This window comes from Panthera pardus, unplaced genomic scaffold (assembly GCF_024362965.1).
Source record: "Panthera pardus isolate Hobbes unplaced genomic scaffold, ASM2436296v1 HiC_scaffold_19, whole genome shotgun sequence".
Classification (NCBI taxonomy): Eukaryota; Metazoa; Chordata; class Mammalia; order Carnivora; family Felidae; genus Panthera; species Panthera pardus.
Window position 1 is genome coordinate 12,676,709 of NW_026526754.1, and position 16,916 is coordinate 12,693,624.

At 41.6% G+C, this 16,916-nt stretch overlaps 1 protein-coding gene across 12 annotated transcripts in view; it reads left to right on the forward strand.

The window, feature by feature from the left end:
* HYDIN (HYDIN axonemal central pair apparatus protein) overlaps window positions 1–16,916 on the forward strand; it is a 433,704-nt gene that overhangs the window by 308,200 nt on the left and 108,588 nt on the right. For all 12 annotated transcript variants that reach the window (XR_008423557.1, XR_008423558.1, XR_008423559.1 and 9 more), the window contains 7 exons: window positions 6,616–6,743; window positions 7,184–7,320; window positions 7,572–7,699; window positions 7,850–8,041; window positions 8,378–8,527; window positions 11,716–11,955; window positions 16,527–16,695. Coding sequence is in view for 9 of the 12 variants with exons in the window: in XM_053906649.1 (XP_053762624.1) it covers window positions 6,616–6,743; window positions 7,184–7,320; window positions 7,572–7,699; window positions 7,850–8,041; window positions 8,378–8,527; window positions 11,716–11,955; window positions 16,527–16,695 (1,144 nt within the window). In the remaining 3 variants the exon portion in view is untranslated. The remainder of the gene's footprint in view (window positions 1–6,615; window positions 6,744–7,183; window positions 7,321–7,571; window positions 7,700–7,849; window positions 8,042–8,377; window positions 8,528–11,715; window positions 11,956–16,526; window positions 16,696–16,916) is intronic.

Sequence of the window (16,916 nt, forward strand, 5' to 3'; positions counted from 1 at the left end):
TTTAAGACTCTCTTATGCTTTGGCTCTCTCCCACTATAACCTCTTTTTTTTTCCTTCCCCTCCCCCATGGGCTTCTGTTAAGTTTCTCAGGATCCACATAAGAGTGAAAACATATGGTATCTTTCTCTGTATGGCTTCTTTCACTTAGCATAACACTCTCCAGTTCCATCCATGTTGCTACAAAGGGCCATATTTCATTCTTTCTCATTGCCACGTTGTACTCCATTGTGTGTATAAACCACAATTCCTTTATCCATTCATCAGTTGATGGACATTTAGGCTCTTTCCATAATTTGGCTATTGTTGAGAGTGCGATATAAACATTGGGGTACAAGTGCCCCTATGCATCAGTACTCCTGTATCCCTTGGGTAAATTCCTAGCAGTGCTACTGCTGGGTCATAGGGTAGGTCTATTTTTAATTTTCTGAGGAACCTCCACACTGTTTTCCAGAGCGGCTGCACCAATTTGCATTCCCACCAACAGTGCAAGAGGGTTCCCGTTTCTCCACATCCCCGCCAGCATCTATAGTCTCCTGATTTGTTCATTTTGGCCAGTCTGACTGGCGTGAGGTGATATCTGAGTGTGGTTTTGATTTGTATTTCCCTGATGAGGAGCGACGTTGAGCATCTTTTCATGTGCCTGTTGGCCATCCGGATGTCTTCTTTAGAGAAGTGTCTATTCATGTTAGACATGGGCCGCATTTCTGCCCATTTCTTCACGGGATTATTTGGTTTTTGGGTGTGGAGTTTGGTGAGCTCTTTATAGATTTTGGATACTAGCCCTTTGTCCGATATGTCATTTGCAAGTATCTTTTCCCATTCCGTGGGTTGCCTTTTAGTTTTGTTGATTGTTTCCTTTGCTGTGCAGAAGCTTTTTATCTTCATGAGGTCCCAATAGTTCATTTTGCTTTTAATTCCCTTGCCTTTGGAGATGTGTCAAGTAAGAAATAGCTGCGGCTGAGGTCAGAGAGGTTTCTCCCTGCTTTCTCCTCGAGGGTTTTGATGGTTTCCTGTCTCACATTCAGGTCCTTTATCCATTTTGAGTTTGTTTTTGTGAATGATGTAAGAAAGTGGTCTAGTTTCTTCCTTCTGCCTGTGGCTGTCCAGATCTCCCAGCACCATTTGTTAAAGAGACTGTCTTTTTTCCATTGGATATTCTTTCCTGGTTTATCAAAGATTAGTTGGCCATACTTTTGTGGATCTAATTCTGTGGTTTCTATTCTATTCCATTGGTCTATGTGTCTGTTTTTGTGCCAATACCATGCTGTCTTGATGATTACAACTTTGTAGTAGAGGCTAAAGTCTGGGATTGTGATGCCTCCCGCTTTGATCTTCTTCAAAATTACCTTGGCTATTCGGGGCCTTTTGTGGTTCCATACAAATTTTAGGATTGCTCGTTCTAGCTTTGAGAAGAATGCTGGTGCAATTTTGATTGGGATTGCATTGAATGTGTAGATAGCTTTGGGTAGTATTGACATTTTGACAATATTTATTCTTCAAATCCACGAGCATGGAATGTTTTTCTATTTCTTTATATCTTCTTCAATTTCCTTCTTAAGCTTTCTATAGTTTTCAGCATACAGATCTTTTACATCTTTGGTTAGGTTTATTCCTAGGTATTTTATGCTTCTTGGTGCAATTGTGAATGGGATCAGTTTCTTTATTTGTCTTTCTGTGGCTTCATTATTAGTGTATAAGAATGCAACTGATTTCTGTACATTAATTTTGTATTCTGTGACTTTGCTGAATTCATGTATCAGTTCTAGCAGACTTTTGATGGAGTCTGTCAGATTTTCCATGTGTAATATCATGTCATCTGCAAAAAGTGGAAGCTTAACTTCATCTTTGCCAATTTTGATGCTTTGATTTCCTTTTGTTGTCTGATTCCTGATGCTAGCACTTCCAACACTATGTTAAACAGCAGCGGTGAGAGTGGACATCCCTGTCGTGTTCCTGATCTCAAGGAAAAAGCTCTCAGTTTTTCCCCATTGAGGATGATGTTAGCTGTGGGCTTTTCATAAATGGCTTTTATGATGTTTAAGTATGTTCCTTCTACCCCGTTTTTCTCGAGGGTTTTTATTAAGAAAGTATGCTGAATTCTGTCAGATGCTTTTTCTGCATCGATTGACAGGATCATACCGTTCTTATCTTTTCTTTTATTAATGTGATGTATTACATTGATTGATTTGTGAATGTTGAACCAGCCCTGCAGCCCAGGAATGAATCCCACTTGATCATGGTGAATAATTCTCTTTATATGCTGTTGAATTCTATTTGCTAGTATCTTACCGAGAATTTTTGCATCCATATTCATCAGGGATATTGGCCTGTAGTTCTCTTTTTTTACTGAGTCTCTTTCTGGTTTAGGAATCAAAGTAATACTGGCTTCATAGAATGAGTCTGGAAGTTTTCCTTCCCTTTCTATTTTCTGGAATAGCTTGGGAAGGATAGGTATTATCTCTGCTTTAAATGTCTGGTAGAATTCCCCTGGGAAGCCATCTGGTCCTGGACTCTTATTTGTTGGGAGATTTTTCTTTTTTTTTTTTTTTTAATTTTTTTTTTAACGTTTATTTATTTTTGAGACAGAGAGAGACAGAGCATGAACGGGGAGGGTCAGAGACAGGGAGACACAGAATCTGAAACAGGCTCCAGGCTCTGAGCTGTCAGCACAGAGCCCGACGTGGGGCTCGAACTCACGGACCGTGAGATCATGACCTGAGCTGAAGTCGGCCGCTTAACCGACTGAGCCACCCAGGTGCCCCTGTTGGGAGATTTTTGATGACTGATTCAATTTCTCCGCTGGTTATGGGTCTGTTCAAGCTTTCTATTTCTTCCTGATTGAGTTTTGGAAGCGTGTGGGTGTTTAGGAATTTGTCCATTTCTTCCAGGTTGTCCAGTTTGTTGGCATGTAATTTTTCAGAGTATTCCCTGATAATTGCTTGTATCTCTGAGGGATTGATTGTAATCATTCCATTTTCATTCATGATTTTATCTATTTGGGTCATCTCCCTTTTCTTTTTGAGAAGCCTGGCTAGAGGTTTATCAATTTTGTATATTTTTTCAAAAAATCAACTCTTGGTTTCATTGATATGCTCTACAGTTTTTTTAGATTCTATATTTCTGCTCTGATCTTTATTATTTCTCTTCTTCTGCTGGGTTTGGGGTATCTTTGCTGTTCTGCTTCTATTTATTTTAGGTGTGCTGTTAGATTTTGTATTTGGGGTTTTTCTTGTTTCTTGAGATAGGCCTGGATTGCAATGTATTTTCCTCTCAGGACTGCTTTCGCTGCATCCCAAAGCATTTGGATTGTTGTATTTTCATTTTCATTTATTTCCATATATTTCTTAATTTCTTCTCTAATTGCCTGGTTGACCCATTCATTCTTTAGTAGGGTGTTCTTTAACCTCCATGCTTTTGGAGGTTTTCCAGACTTTTTCCTGTGGTTGATTTCAAGCTTCATAGCATTGTGGTCTGAAAGTATGCATGGTATGATTTCAATTCTTGTATACTTATGAAGGGCTGTTTTGTGACCCAGTATGTGATCTATCTTGGAGAATGTTCCATGTGTACTCAAGAAGAAAGTATATTCTGTTGCTTTGGGATACAGAGTTCTAAATATATCTGTCAAGTCCATCTGATCCAATGTATCATTCAGGGCCCTTGTTTCTTTATTGACCATGTGTCTAGATGATCTATCCATTGTTGTAAGTGGGGTATTAAAGTCCCCTGCAATGACCACGTTCTTATCAATAAGGTTGCTTATGTTTGTGAGTAATTGTTTTATATATTTGGGGGCTCCGGTATTCGGCGCATAGACATTTATAATTGTTAGCTCTTCCTGATGGATAGACCCTGTGATTATTATATACTGCCCTTCTTCATCTCTTGTTACAGCCTTTAATTGAAAGTCTAGTTTGTCTGATATAAGTATGGCTACTCCAGCTTCCTTTTAACTTCCAGTAGCATGATAGATAGTTCTCCATCCCCTCACTTTCAATCTGAAGGTGTCCTCAGCTCTAAAAGGAGTCTCTTGTAGACAGAAAATAGATGGGTCTCATTTTTTTGTCCATTCTGACTCCCTATGTCTTTTGGTTGGAGCATTTAGTCCATTTACATTCAGTGTTATTATATAAAGATATGGGTTTAGAGTCATTGTGATGTCTGTAGGTTTCATGCTTGTAGCGATGTCTCTGGTACTTTGTCTCACAGGATCCCCCTTGGGATGTCTTGCAGGGCTGGTTTAGTGGTGATGAATTCCTTTGGTTTTTTGTTTGTTTGGGAAGACCTTAACACTCCTTATATTCTGAATGACAGACTTGCTGGATAAAGGATTCTCGGCTGCATATTTTTTTCCGTTCATCACATTGAAGATTTCCTGCCATTCCTTTCTGGCCTGCCAAGTTTCAGTAGATAGATCCATCACTAGTCTTATCGGTCTCCCTTTTTATGTTAGAGCACGTTTATCCCTAGCTGCTTTCAGAATTTTCTCTTTATCCTCGTGTTTTGCCAGTTTCACTATGATATGTCATGCAGAAGATCGATTCAAGTTACGTCTGAAGGGAGTTCTCTGTGCCTCTTGGATTTCAATGCCTTTTTCTTTCCCCAGATCAGGGAAGTTCTCAGCTATTATTTCTTCAAGTACACCTTCAGCACCTTTCCCTCTCTCTTCCTCTTCTGGAATCCCAATTATGCATATATTATTGCATTTAATTGTGTCACTTAGTTATCTAATTCTCCCCTCATACTCCTGGATTTTTTAATCTCTCTTTTTCTCAGCTTCCTCTTTTTCCATTATTTTATCTTCTAATTCACCTATTCTCTCCTCTGCCTCTTCAATCTGAGTTGTGGTTGCCTCCATTTTATTTTGAAGCTCGTTTATAGCATTTTTGGCTCCTCCTGACTGTTTGTTAGTCCCTTGATCTCTGTAGTAATAGATTCTCTGCTGTCCTCTATACTTTTTTCAAGCCCAGCGATTAATTTTATGACTATCATTTTAAATTCATTTTCTGTTACATTGCTTAAATCATTTTTGGTCAGTTCATTAGCTGTCGCTACTTCCTGGAGTTTCTTTTGAGGAGAATTCTTCTATTTCGTCATTTTGTATAGTCCCTGGAGTGGCACGGAACTGCAGGGCTCTTCCCCTGTGCTGTCTGGAATAACTTGCATTGGTGGGCAGGGCCGCAGTCAGACTGGTGTGTACCTTATCTTCCCCTCTCCCAGGGGCAGGACTCACTGTGGAGTGGTGTGGCCCCTGTCTGGGCTACTTGCACACTGCCAGGCTTGTGGTGCTGCTTTGATGGGATCTGGCGTGTTAGCCGGGGTGGATCCACAGATGCACAGGGGCAGGAGGGGCAGGCTCAGCTTGCTTTGCCTTTGGTGGTCCACTTCGGGAGGGGCCCTGTGGCACCAGGAGGGAGGCAGACCTGTCAGAGGGATGGATCCACAGAAGCACAGAGTTGGGTGTTTGCACAGTACAAGCAAGTTCCATGAGGGGAACTGGTTCCCTTTGGGATTTTGGCTGGGGGATGGGCGAGGGAGATGGCACTGGCGAGCACCTTTGTTCCCTGCCAAGCGAGCTCTGTCCTCTGGGGCTCAACAACTCTCCCTCCCGTTGTCCTCTAGCCCTCCCGCTCTCGGAGCAGAGCTGTTGACTTATAACATTCCAGATGTTAAGTCCCACTGGCTGTCAGAACACACTCCATCTGGCCCCTCTGCTTTTGCAAGCCAGATTCAGGGGCTCTGTCTTGCCTGGTGGGCTGGCTGCCCCTCCACCGCCCCGGTCCCTCCCGCCAGTCCGTGTAGTGCGCACCACCTCTCTACCCTTACTACCCTCTTCCCTGGGCCTCTCGTCTATGCTTGGCTCCGCAGAGTCCATTCCGCTAGTCTTCTGGTGGTTTTCTGGGTTATTTAGGCAGATGTGGGTGGAATCTAAGTGGTCAGCAGGACGATGTGAGCCCAGCATCCACCTGTGCTGCCATCTTCCTCTGTTGAATCTGTACTTTTGTTATTTAAAGAATATTCTGTAAATGGAATTATATAATATGTAACCTTTTGAGACTGGCTTTTTAAAAAAATTTGTTTAATGTTTTTATTTATTTTTAAGACAGAGACAGAGCATGAGCAGGGGAGGAGCAGAAAGAGAGGGAGACACAGAATCTGAAGCAGGCTCTAGGCTCTGAGCTGTTAGCACAGAGCCCGATATGGGACTCGAACTCACGGACTGTGAGGTCATGACCTGAGCCCGAGTCAGATGCCCAACCGACTGAGCTACCCAGGCGCCCTAAGACTGGCTTTTTTTTCAATGAGCATAATGGCCTTGAAATCCATCAATATCAATAGTTCATTCCTTTTCATTGTTCATTAGTATTTCATGATATAGATGTACTAGTTTCTTTACCCCACCCAACACCCCTGTGAATATTTTAATACCACAACTATACTGTATATCTGTTTATGTACTGTGGCCTTTTGGAATGCCATAAATCATTGTAATATCTAAAATTTTTTCATTCTCCCCTCCATGAAGCAATTTTTTCCCTCTTAGAGGTGATTTGACCCCATTGAAAACGCATATTCTAGAAGAATTTGCTGACTTGGTTTTTTCTCTTGCTCCAGTTAAGTGCTCAGCTCCAGATGGAAGTAGAGCGACTTATAGTCCAAGGCTATTCCATAGAACATCAGAAAACAATTATCCCTGATTCCACAGATGACTTCAGCTACCAGAGTCGTCGCAGACTAGCCAAGTGAGTGTCCTTCCATGGTAGGCTTGTTTCAGAGGATAGCAGAGCAAACAGTGTTGCCCACTGGAATGCTGCCTGAATCAATTAATGGTTGATCATGTAGAAATGAAATCTACTTGTGTCTTGTATCTGTTATCTTCTAGCATCCAGCCAGCCAAGCAAGTCTCTGCCTCTGAAAGGCAGAAACCTCTGGCTTTGTTTAATGGATAGGCCTGGCTTCAGGTTCATGAGGGCCCACACTGAATGTGTTTTGGGAATGGCTGAAACAGCAGTGTGAACTTTGGGGGAGGGGGGAGTAATCTTGCTTCTATAGCCTCCTGTCTGGAGGGTGGTTGTTCTGTCCTCCAGTTCTGAGGTCAGAACTGTGCACAGGAGATAGAAGAGAATAGCATAGTCACTCTTGGAAAAGTGACTGGTAAAGAGAGCCTTGTTAACTGTTTCAGAGTCCAGCTGCCAGAGTATATCCTGGACTTTGGCTACATCATCCTTGGTGACATCCGAACACACATCATCAAGATCACCAACACCAGTCACTTCCCAGTGTCCTTCCATGCAGAAAAGCGCATCCTTCATGACACGGGTAACCAGACTGGGGAGACCCTTTCTTCTTGCACTTTGTCATTTCTAACAGGGTGCCCACGTGTACTGATCTTCTGGAGTAGTGTTCATGCTTCTTCTGGGATCAGCTGAAAGAATTCTTGGGCCGTTAATTGATTCTTTGAATGGTCATGGGTATTAATTGATACTTTGACCCCAGAAGGGCTCTATCTACTGCAGCTCTTGTTTGCCATTTCTCTTTCCCACAAAGAAATTTTGTTTATCTGGGTCCAGGTTTCAGTACTGAGTTAGATCGTGTAAAGAATCTGCCTTACTGTGAAACGGAAACATTCGAAGTGAAATTTGACCCACAAGGGGCCAGTCTCTCAGTTGGAAACAAAGAGGTCGTTCTACCCATCAAGGTAAGATGCACTGCTGGGCCCAGCTGATCCTCCCCAGCTACGAGCTCTGCTTGCCAGTTACCCCTAGGATGAATCAATTGCTATTTGAGAGCCGTGATTCTTCCCCCAACCCCATGCCACGTGGTAACAGCAATTTTATGCCCATTCTAGGTGGTTGGAGGGCCAACAGTTCACATCTGTCTCCAAGCCAAGGTGACCATTCCTGCGATGACACTGTCTTGTGAAAAGGTGCAGTTTGCCACAATTCAGTGTGGACAGTGCCTCGTGGAGACTATTCAGTTTTCCAATCATCTCCAAGTCCCTTGCGAATGGTTTTTCCTGAGCCATAAGCCAGTTAGCAAGGTAAATGGGTTGTAACCCACTGGTCCCCTTTTTCCCATCTCCATTTAATCCAGATATGGAATTCTGGGCCTTCACTTTCATTATTTCACTCTTCTTCCCAAGACGTGCAGTGACAACCATGGCTTCCTAAATACAATCCAGGCCCTTAGCCCAGCGTTCAAGGACTTACCAGGCCGTGCCGTCTGGTAGATGTGTCAGTCATCTTTGTAGTCCTGGTATCTACACCTTCCCTGACACCTGGAAGGGACTCAGTAAATGTAGGCTGGGTGAGTGGAGGATAGAATAAATTTGCTTTCCATAGAAGACGATCTAATTGTCTAATTATCTGTTAACCAGCTGGAGAAACACATGCCAAAGTACTTAAGACGGAAACTACGTGCTGAATTAAAGCCAAAGACACGAATCTTTGAGATCCAGCCCACTTCTGGGGTCTTGGATCCTGATGAGAGGTCCAACGTGCAAGTGAAATTCATGCCTAAAGAAGAGGTAAGCTTTGAAGAAATGTGGTTTCATTCGGAGTCTCTGGGTCTCTTTGAGCTTTACTCAAAGGCCACACTTGATTAGGCAGGACTCTAGGGAATTTTTGAGTGACCTTTGCCTCGCTATTGTGATAAAGACATCAAGTGCTTGTTTCATGTCGGAGCTGTGTGGCCTGGTAGTTAAGAACACCAGTTCCAGAATCAGATCTGTCTAGCACATTGACTTTTATCAGCAGACCTGGGTTAGTGGCCTTCTGCTTCTGTACTGAGAGATTTCATGGCTTTGAGTAAATTCCTTAGCCTCTCTAAACCTCAATTTGCTTATAGATAGAATGGAAAATAACAATATCCCAAGCAAAAATCCTTATTGCAATTTTAAAATCCAGTAAGCTCCAGAAACTGGGGAGGTGGGGGAGGGGGGGTATTTCATAAGTTTCAGGCCCAAACTCATTTGGTAGAAAAACCTAATCTGAACTGACAGGAGACTACTTAACCTTTATTTATTCCACTTAGTTTGCAGAGTCAAACATTGTAACTGCGGAAATACTAGTGTTTGATTATAGGGGACCTGATTCGGGCCCTGCTGAGGACATTATGTAACATGGGGTCTATGCACAGCATTTATACCTTTTTAAAAATCTGAATTTGAAATCATCTGGCCCCTAGGGTTTCAACTAAGACATTATCAACCTGCAATAGTTACTTCCTAGGGTCATTTTGAAGATTATATGAATTAATGTGAATAAAATACACAGCATACTTCTCTCTATGTAGTGTCTCAATAACTATTTGCTGTTACCATCAGTAGTTGGGATACTTCCTGGTAGACATACCACCCGGGCCTCACAAACTTTTTTTGTGTGTGTGTGAATGCCATTAACACAAAGCTACTCCAAGCAAAGCACACAGCAAAAATAAAGTCCGGGGCGCCAGGGTGGCTCAGTCAGTTAAGTGACTTCGGCTCAGGTCATGATCTCACAGTTTGTGAGTTTGAGCCAGTGTCAGGCTCTGTGCTGACAGCTCGGAGCCTGGAGCCTGTTTCGGATTCTGTGTCTCCGTCTCTCTCTGCCCCTCCCTTGCTCATTCTCTGTCTCTCAAAAATAAATAAACTTTAAAAAATTTTAAAAAAATAATAAAAATTAAAATAAAATAAAATAAAATAAAATAAAATAAAATCCTAGAGCCAGAGAGGGTCTCAAGAGATTACACTGTAAAGACTTGTGCTCAAAGCCTAAGGCATCAGGGAGATGTCTTTCTCTACTTTAGTCTTTTAAAAGAAAAAAACCCATGTGGGTTTTACAGAATACCTACAGTTAACTCCCATTTTCCTGGTAATGGAAATGCTTTGAAGAAATTTTTAAGAGTCTGTAGTGAGAAAGAAGAAAAGCAAATGACTTCATATCTGATTATTTTTTAAAAAGCCCGTTTCTTGAATTATCAGAATCTCCCAACCCTTTCAACAGAAAAGAGAATTAATATGTTTGTCATTCTTAGAGAGTCTGAAGGGGTGTTACTGTCAGGGTTGTCAAGATTTTGGATAGTTTGTTAAATGAGAGACATATCAGTAAATAAATTTAAAAAAAAAAAGAAAGGTTTGTTCAGGTGGTTCCATATATGTTGAGTTGGAATTGGTCAAAGTTAATAGAATATCTCCACCAATTTAGAGGGGAATTTGTTGGCTGTATACAATTAATTGGTTAGCTTTGCAATGCATACAATCCACATCTATGTTTCCTTCAGCATCAGCAGCACAAGAGAAATCACTGATGTTATAATATATGTGCAGAACACTATGTTAGGAAACAAGGAAATGAATGAAATGTTTATTTTTATGGAAATATTTCCATAAAAAGCAATTAAAATATAGAAGTTTGGGTCAGAAGGTGCTAAGCCCATAACTGTTAGTTAGTCAATAATTCATTCTCTTACTGTCTCCGTCAATTGATATTTTCTGGGTGTGTATATATGTCCATACGCATTCCATCCATCTGATTTTCTCCCTTGAGCTAAGATAGTTAAGAGCTCTTCAAATCATGAAGCCACTCATGGCCTCCAAACCCAAGCCATGAACCCACCTGTATCAGAATGACCTGGGCATCTGGTTAAAAATGCAGAATTCCCAGCCTTACCCTGCCCCTGTCAAGGTGGGATATTTAAGGTTGGGGCCTGTGATTCCACATTTTTAGTAGGTCCCCCAGTAAAAACCAGATTAGAATAGTTGATATCACTATTCACTGGTATTCAGATTGTAATTATATCTGATAAACTGAATGCCCCAGCTGATTACTCCTGACCCACTGCTTAACTGTATTTTCAAATAACTTCTGTATATTAATTCAGATGTTCCAAGAAACATACTTGGAGACAAGGATTCAAGTGCAAACAGATTATTTGGAAAGTGTAGGAAACACTGATGGAGAAGTAGAAGGTGATCAGGGAAAGGCAGGCAGCTAATAAGGCGTGTGAATGAGCCAGCTACCTTGGAGACTGGAACATAATCCTACTGGGAAACTCTGTGGAAATAGACAAAATGCATATTTCAGAATTATCTCTTCCCAGGAGCAAGGGACCTGGGATATTTATGTGGTAGTTCCTGAGTCAATGTTTGAGAATTGCTCCTGGAAGGGATTAATCCCCAGCACTTCTGCTCCACCCTTCCCTGCCCATAGGCAGCAGGGCCCATGAAATGAGAGCCCAGGGGTGCAGACAGTGGCCCATCTGAACACACTAGAGGGTCTGAAGGATCTGAGTGTGGTATTCAGAGGGCCTTTTACGAGTGATGATGCACTTTGTACAGTGCCTAGCATGCTAGAAACCTAGTATTAATGCAGTAATATAAATTACTCTCATGTAATTTTACATGAAAAGTTTTCTCTTTTTTTTTTTTTTTTTTTTTTTTTTTTTTACATTTATTTACTTTTGAGAAACAGAGTGTGAGCAGGGGAGGGGCAGAGAGAGAAGGAGACACAGAATCCGAAGCAGGCTCCGGGCTCTGAGCAAGCTGTCAACACAGAGCCTGACACAGGGCTTGAACCCACGAACCATGACCTGAGCCAAAGTCAGACGCTTAACAGACTGAGCCACCCAGGTGCCCCAAAAGTTTTCTCTCAATTTTGTCCCCACAGTGGCTTTCAGGTTTACAGAGCATATAACACAAAAAGTTAAGATGCTTGTTTTGTTTTTTATGATTTCCAGAAATTCTACAGCCAAACCCTGGTTTTCCAGATTGCCCAGAGTCCTCAAAAGCTTACACTGCTGGTAGAGGGGCAGGGTCTTGAGCCACGGTTGGAATTTAGTCCCTCTTTTCTGGAGCTGGGGCCACTGCTGCCTTATGCACCTGGAGACGAGGCTGAGGTGGTGGTAAAGAATCCCTGCAACTTCCCCATTGAGTTTTACTCCTTAGAATTTGACCAACAGTATCTCCTAGAAGAGAAGGTGAGCAGAGGCCAAAACCAAATTTCCTTTTCCTATCCCTGCTGGGTCCTACCATGTACCTGTGCTCTTCCCTCTGCATGGACAACTAATTTCCTCCTAACCTTTGCCTCTTCTTCACTTTAAGCCCTTCCTTGTCAATTTAAAGTCCACTTTGTAGCCTTTCCTGACCCTTGCTCTGAGCAGAATTTATTACTTCTTTGTGATCTCATTACACATTTTAAACAACTAATTGAAAAACTAATGCGTGCTAAAACTTTAATAGTAAAGAATGTATGCCGCTGTCATATTTGAAGTGAGTTTCTTGTAGACAGCATGTAACTGAATCTTTAAAAACAAAAATACACTCTGGCAGTCTCCATCCTTAATTAGTGTATTTAGACCATTTACATTTAATATAATTATGTTAGGGCTTGAATCTGCCACTTTTTTTTTCTGTTTGTTCAGGGCTACATATTTTCCAATTGTTCCTCCATGTACTTGTTTTAAACTTTTTTCTCACAGCAAAATTGAGAGGAAGTTACAGATATTTCCCATATGGCCCTTGCCCCACACACATACATACCTTCCTCCATTATCAACATCCCCTACTAGAGTGGTACATTTGTTACAATTGATGAACCTACATTGATACTTCATAATCACCCAAAATTCACAGTTTACATTGGGGGTCACTCTTGGTGTTGTACATTCCTTGGATTTGGACAAATGTATAATGACATGTATCCAGCATTATAGTATCATATAGAGTATTTTCACTGCCCTAAAAATCCTCTCTGCTCTGCCTATTCATCCCTCCCCACCCCCCACCTCCTGGCAACCACTGATCTTTTTACTATCTCCATAGTTTGGTCTTTTCCAGAGTGTCATATAGTTGCAATCATACAGTATACCTTTTCCGACTGGCTTCTTTAATTTAGTAATATGCACTTAAGTTCCCTCCATGGCTTGATAGCTCATTTCTTTTTAGTACTAAATAATATTCCGTTGTCTGGACATAACAGGTTATTTACCCATTCACCTACTGAGGGACATCTTGGTTGTTTCCATATCTGGGCAGTTATAAACAAAGCTGCCATAAACATCCACGTGCAGATTTTGTGTGGACATACATTTTTATCTCCTTTGGATAAGTACCAAGTAGCACAACTGCCAGACCGTATGGTAAGAGTACATTTAGTTTTATAAGAACTGCCAGACTGTCTTCCGAAGTGGTCATACCATTTTGCACTCCCACCAGCAATAAGTGAAAGTTCCTGTTGCTCCTCATTCTCATCAGCATTGGATGTTGTCAGTGTTTTGGACTTTGGCCATTCTAATAAGTCTGTAGTGGTATCTCATTTCAATTTGCATTTCCCTGATGACATACAACGTGGAGCATCTATTCATATACTGATTTGCCATCTGTATATCTTCTTCAGTGAGGTGTCTGTTAAGGTCTTTGGCTCATTTTTTAATTGGGTGATTTGTTTTCTCATTGTTAAGTTTTAAGAGTTCTTTAAATATTTTGAATAACACAAGTTTATCAGATGCATCTTTTGCAAATATTTTCTCCCAGTCTGTAACTTGTCTTTTCACTCACTTGACATTGTCCTTTGCAGAGCAGAGGTTTTTAAATTTAAGGAAGTCCACCCTCTCAATTATTATTTTCATGGACCATGCCTTTGGTGTTGTATCTAAAATGTGATCACCACACCCTAGGTCACTCTTATATCACCTTCTAAGAGTTTTATAATTGTATGGTTTTCGTTTAGGCCTATGATCCATTTTAAGCTTTGTGAAAGATATTGGGTCTACCTAGATTTGGGTATTTTGTATGTGGGTGTCTGGGTCCAGCATTGTTAGTTGGAAAGTGTCTTTGTTCATTGTATTGCATTTGCTCCTTTGTCAAAGGTCAGTTGACTATATTTATTTGGGTCTACTTATGGGCTCTCTATTCTGTTCCACGTCATCTCTCCAGGTCCCTTTTTACTATCTCCATCCTGTTCTGCTACCTTGAGGCTGAGCTGTATGAACTGCTTAGTACCCCACTTTCTAGAAACTGCCTCTTAGTTCCCTACTGTGAGAAATTATGAAATGAGCCACTAATCTCTTTTTCTCTCTTCTCACCATCCTCTAATTTAAAATGATATTCTTGGGGCGCCTGGGTGGCTCAGTCGGTTAGGCGTCCGACTTCAGCTCAGGTCACGATCTCGCGATCTCGCGGTCCGTGAGTTCGAGCCCCACGTGGGGCTATGGGCTGATGGCTCAGAGCCTGGAGCCTTCTTCCGATTCTGTGTCTCCCTCTCTCTCTGCTCCTCCCCCGTTCATGCTCTGTCTCTCTCTCTGTCTCAAAAATAAATAAACGTTAAAAAAAATTAAAAAAAAAGATATTCTTTTAAATTAATGCCTGCTGGGTAATCATCTCATGTACACTCCCTCCATGTTTTGCTTTTTGTGGTGTATCTGTCATGTCAGAGCTTATAATATTATGATGTCAGAACCTAATTTCTATCAGTTAGTTTTAGTTCTATATTTAAATACATTCAATGTTCAACACCAGTCCTTGTGATGAAGCTTCTTCAGTAACCACTCTATTGTCTGAAGCTCATTCTCTAGTGGATTCCTTAGGTAGGGATCATGGGAACACTATTCCCTGAGTACACATACATTCATGACTATTTATCTGTGGCTTTTATGCTTGAAGGTAAGTTTGGTTGGATACCATATCCTTGGCTCACATTTTCTGCACTTGAATATCTTAAATGCATTGCTCCATTGTTTTCTCCTAAGGTTTTGCTGTTCATGAAGTCTGATGCTTTTTTGCTTATTAATTAGTTATCTATTGCTGCAAAACAAATTTCCCCCAAGCTTAGCAACTTAAAACAATAAGTGTTTGTTATCTCATGTTGTCTGTGGGTCAGGAATTTGGGAATGGCTTAGCTAAGGTGGTTCTGCTTCCTCTGGACCCTCCCCCAACTCAGCCTTTAAATCTTCTGTCTTCTTTACATGTAATATTTATGCTCTACCCAATTTAGATTCTGCATCTCGAAGTTTTTCTCAGAAGGGGAATTTGTCTCTCTGGAAAGGAATCTTTTCATTAGGTATTCATGAAACGCTCAATGGCTCATGTTGGCACTGCATCCTCTGTTGTGGGCCAGGTTCAATGCAAAGCAGAGTCTGAGACTCCGAGATGTGTATGCAGATTTGGTAGGGAGCCATCTCAGGAGCAACACCAGTGAAGAATAAGGCAAGCGGTGCCAGGCAGAGAGATGAGCTGTGATGAGATTACAGCAGAGACCTCAGCAGACCCCACAGGAAGCTCTACCGCTGGGCTGTCTCTTTAGAATTGCCCCAGTTGAAGCAAGTTGTCCAGGCCCTTGTATGTCTCCATCACCCAGTCTTTGGAATATTCCTTCCTTTCGCCCACTGACCTGCCATGCCGCCTCTCTCCTGAATCAAACTCCATGTATGAGTGGGTTTCTTCCAAGCTCTCTTCTCTACATCATGTGATTGGCCAGTTTGTCTGTCCCAACATCAGTCCCACGCTGTCTGTTACTCCGGCTTCAACAGTCTTAATATCTAGTAGGGCGATCCTCTCTTTTTCTTTTTCATTAATGTTTTGACTCTTCTTTTTCCCTTTTTTTTACCATGTTTTATATTCAAGTATAATTAACATATAGGATTATTAGTTTCAGTTGTTTTAACTATTCTTAGCTCTTTGTTCATCCATATAAATTTTAGAATGAGCTTCTTAACAGTGGTTTTCACACAACCAAAAATAGTGATCCTGGAGAAAGGTTACTCAACAAAACAGATTTTTCACATAAATTAGGCCATACAGGAAGTGATCGCTCTCTAGAACCTTGTTGCACTGGTTTTATAAATATACATACACACTAGGGTTACCAGATTTTGTAGAAAGAAAAACAAATTACGTAGTTAAGTTTGAATTTCAGATAAAAAACATATGACTTATTTTATGTGGGCATTTTTGTACTAAAAAATTATTCACTGTTTATCTAAAATTCAGATTAAACTGGGCATCCCGTATTTTATCTGATAACCCTAATACATAGTCCTTCCCTACCCCCATACCCCCAACACATACTCGTGCACACACATGCTTAATACCATTTTATCTGTTTCTCCCTGAATCCTCTGTGAGACAACCACTTTCCTCCCTTGTATAACATTTCTAACTACAGTATTTTTCAAGAACGTGTAGCTCAAAGTGGATAATGGAGTTCTGTACTTTTGTCAAGGGAAAAAAGGAAAGAAAGAAAGAAAGAAAGAAAGAAAGAAAGAAAGAAAGAAAGAAAGAAAAAGAAAGAAAGAAAGGAAAACAGTATATGATATTTGTAAAATAAGAGGAAAATTCTCTTCCACATCTGAAATGCCTGGGCTCAAATGGGGCAAAAATCAAGATCTTGTATCCCCAGCTTCAGGGCCCGGCCTTACTTTCTAGACCTCTCCAAAGGCCCCTTGTACAGGAAGGAGCAGGGGTTTTACCTGGTGGGTAAGCAGACCCTCCGAGGACCGTCAGGAGAAAGCTTCTAGCACACCCAGCAGCAGTTCCTGTCGTCCTCTTGCAGATCTTGCGAATGCTGAAGGGCTACGATTCCTACAACACCCTGCTGCTGCCTCCCCGTGTTCCGGGGGAAAAGCTACCCCCAGAGGTTTATGAGTACTTTAAGGAGATGAAGCGGTCCAAAGAGGAACAGATGAAGGCGAAGTTTCTGGAGAGTCTGGCCCAGGAAAACGGTGAGAGCTCAGGGCCGAGAGCCCGGCTTCAGCCACCGCTCTGGCGCCCTGGAAGGGTCCCTGCTGGGAGGCCGGCCACTTACCGAGCAGCTGCCACATGCTGGGCACATGCTGGTGCCTCACATATTTCATCTGTAACGTCACAAAATGGGCCTGTTCTCCCCACAGTATGAATGCAGAGACAGGGATACGCTCTGCTCCCACTAGAGTCTAGTGGGGAG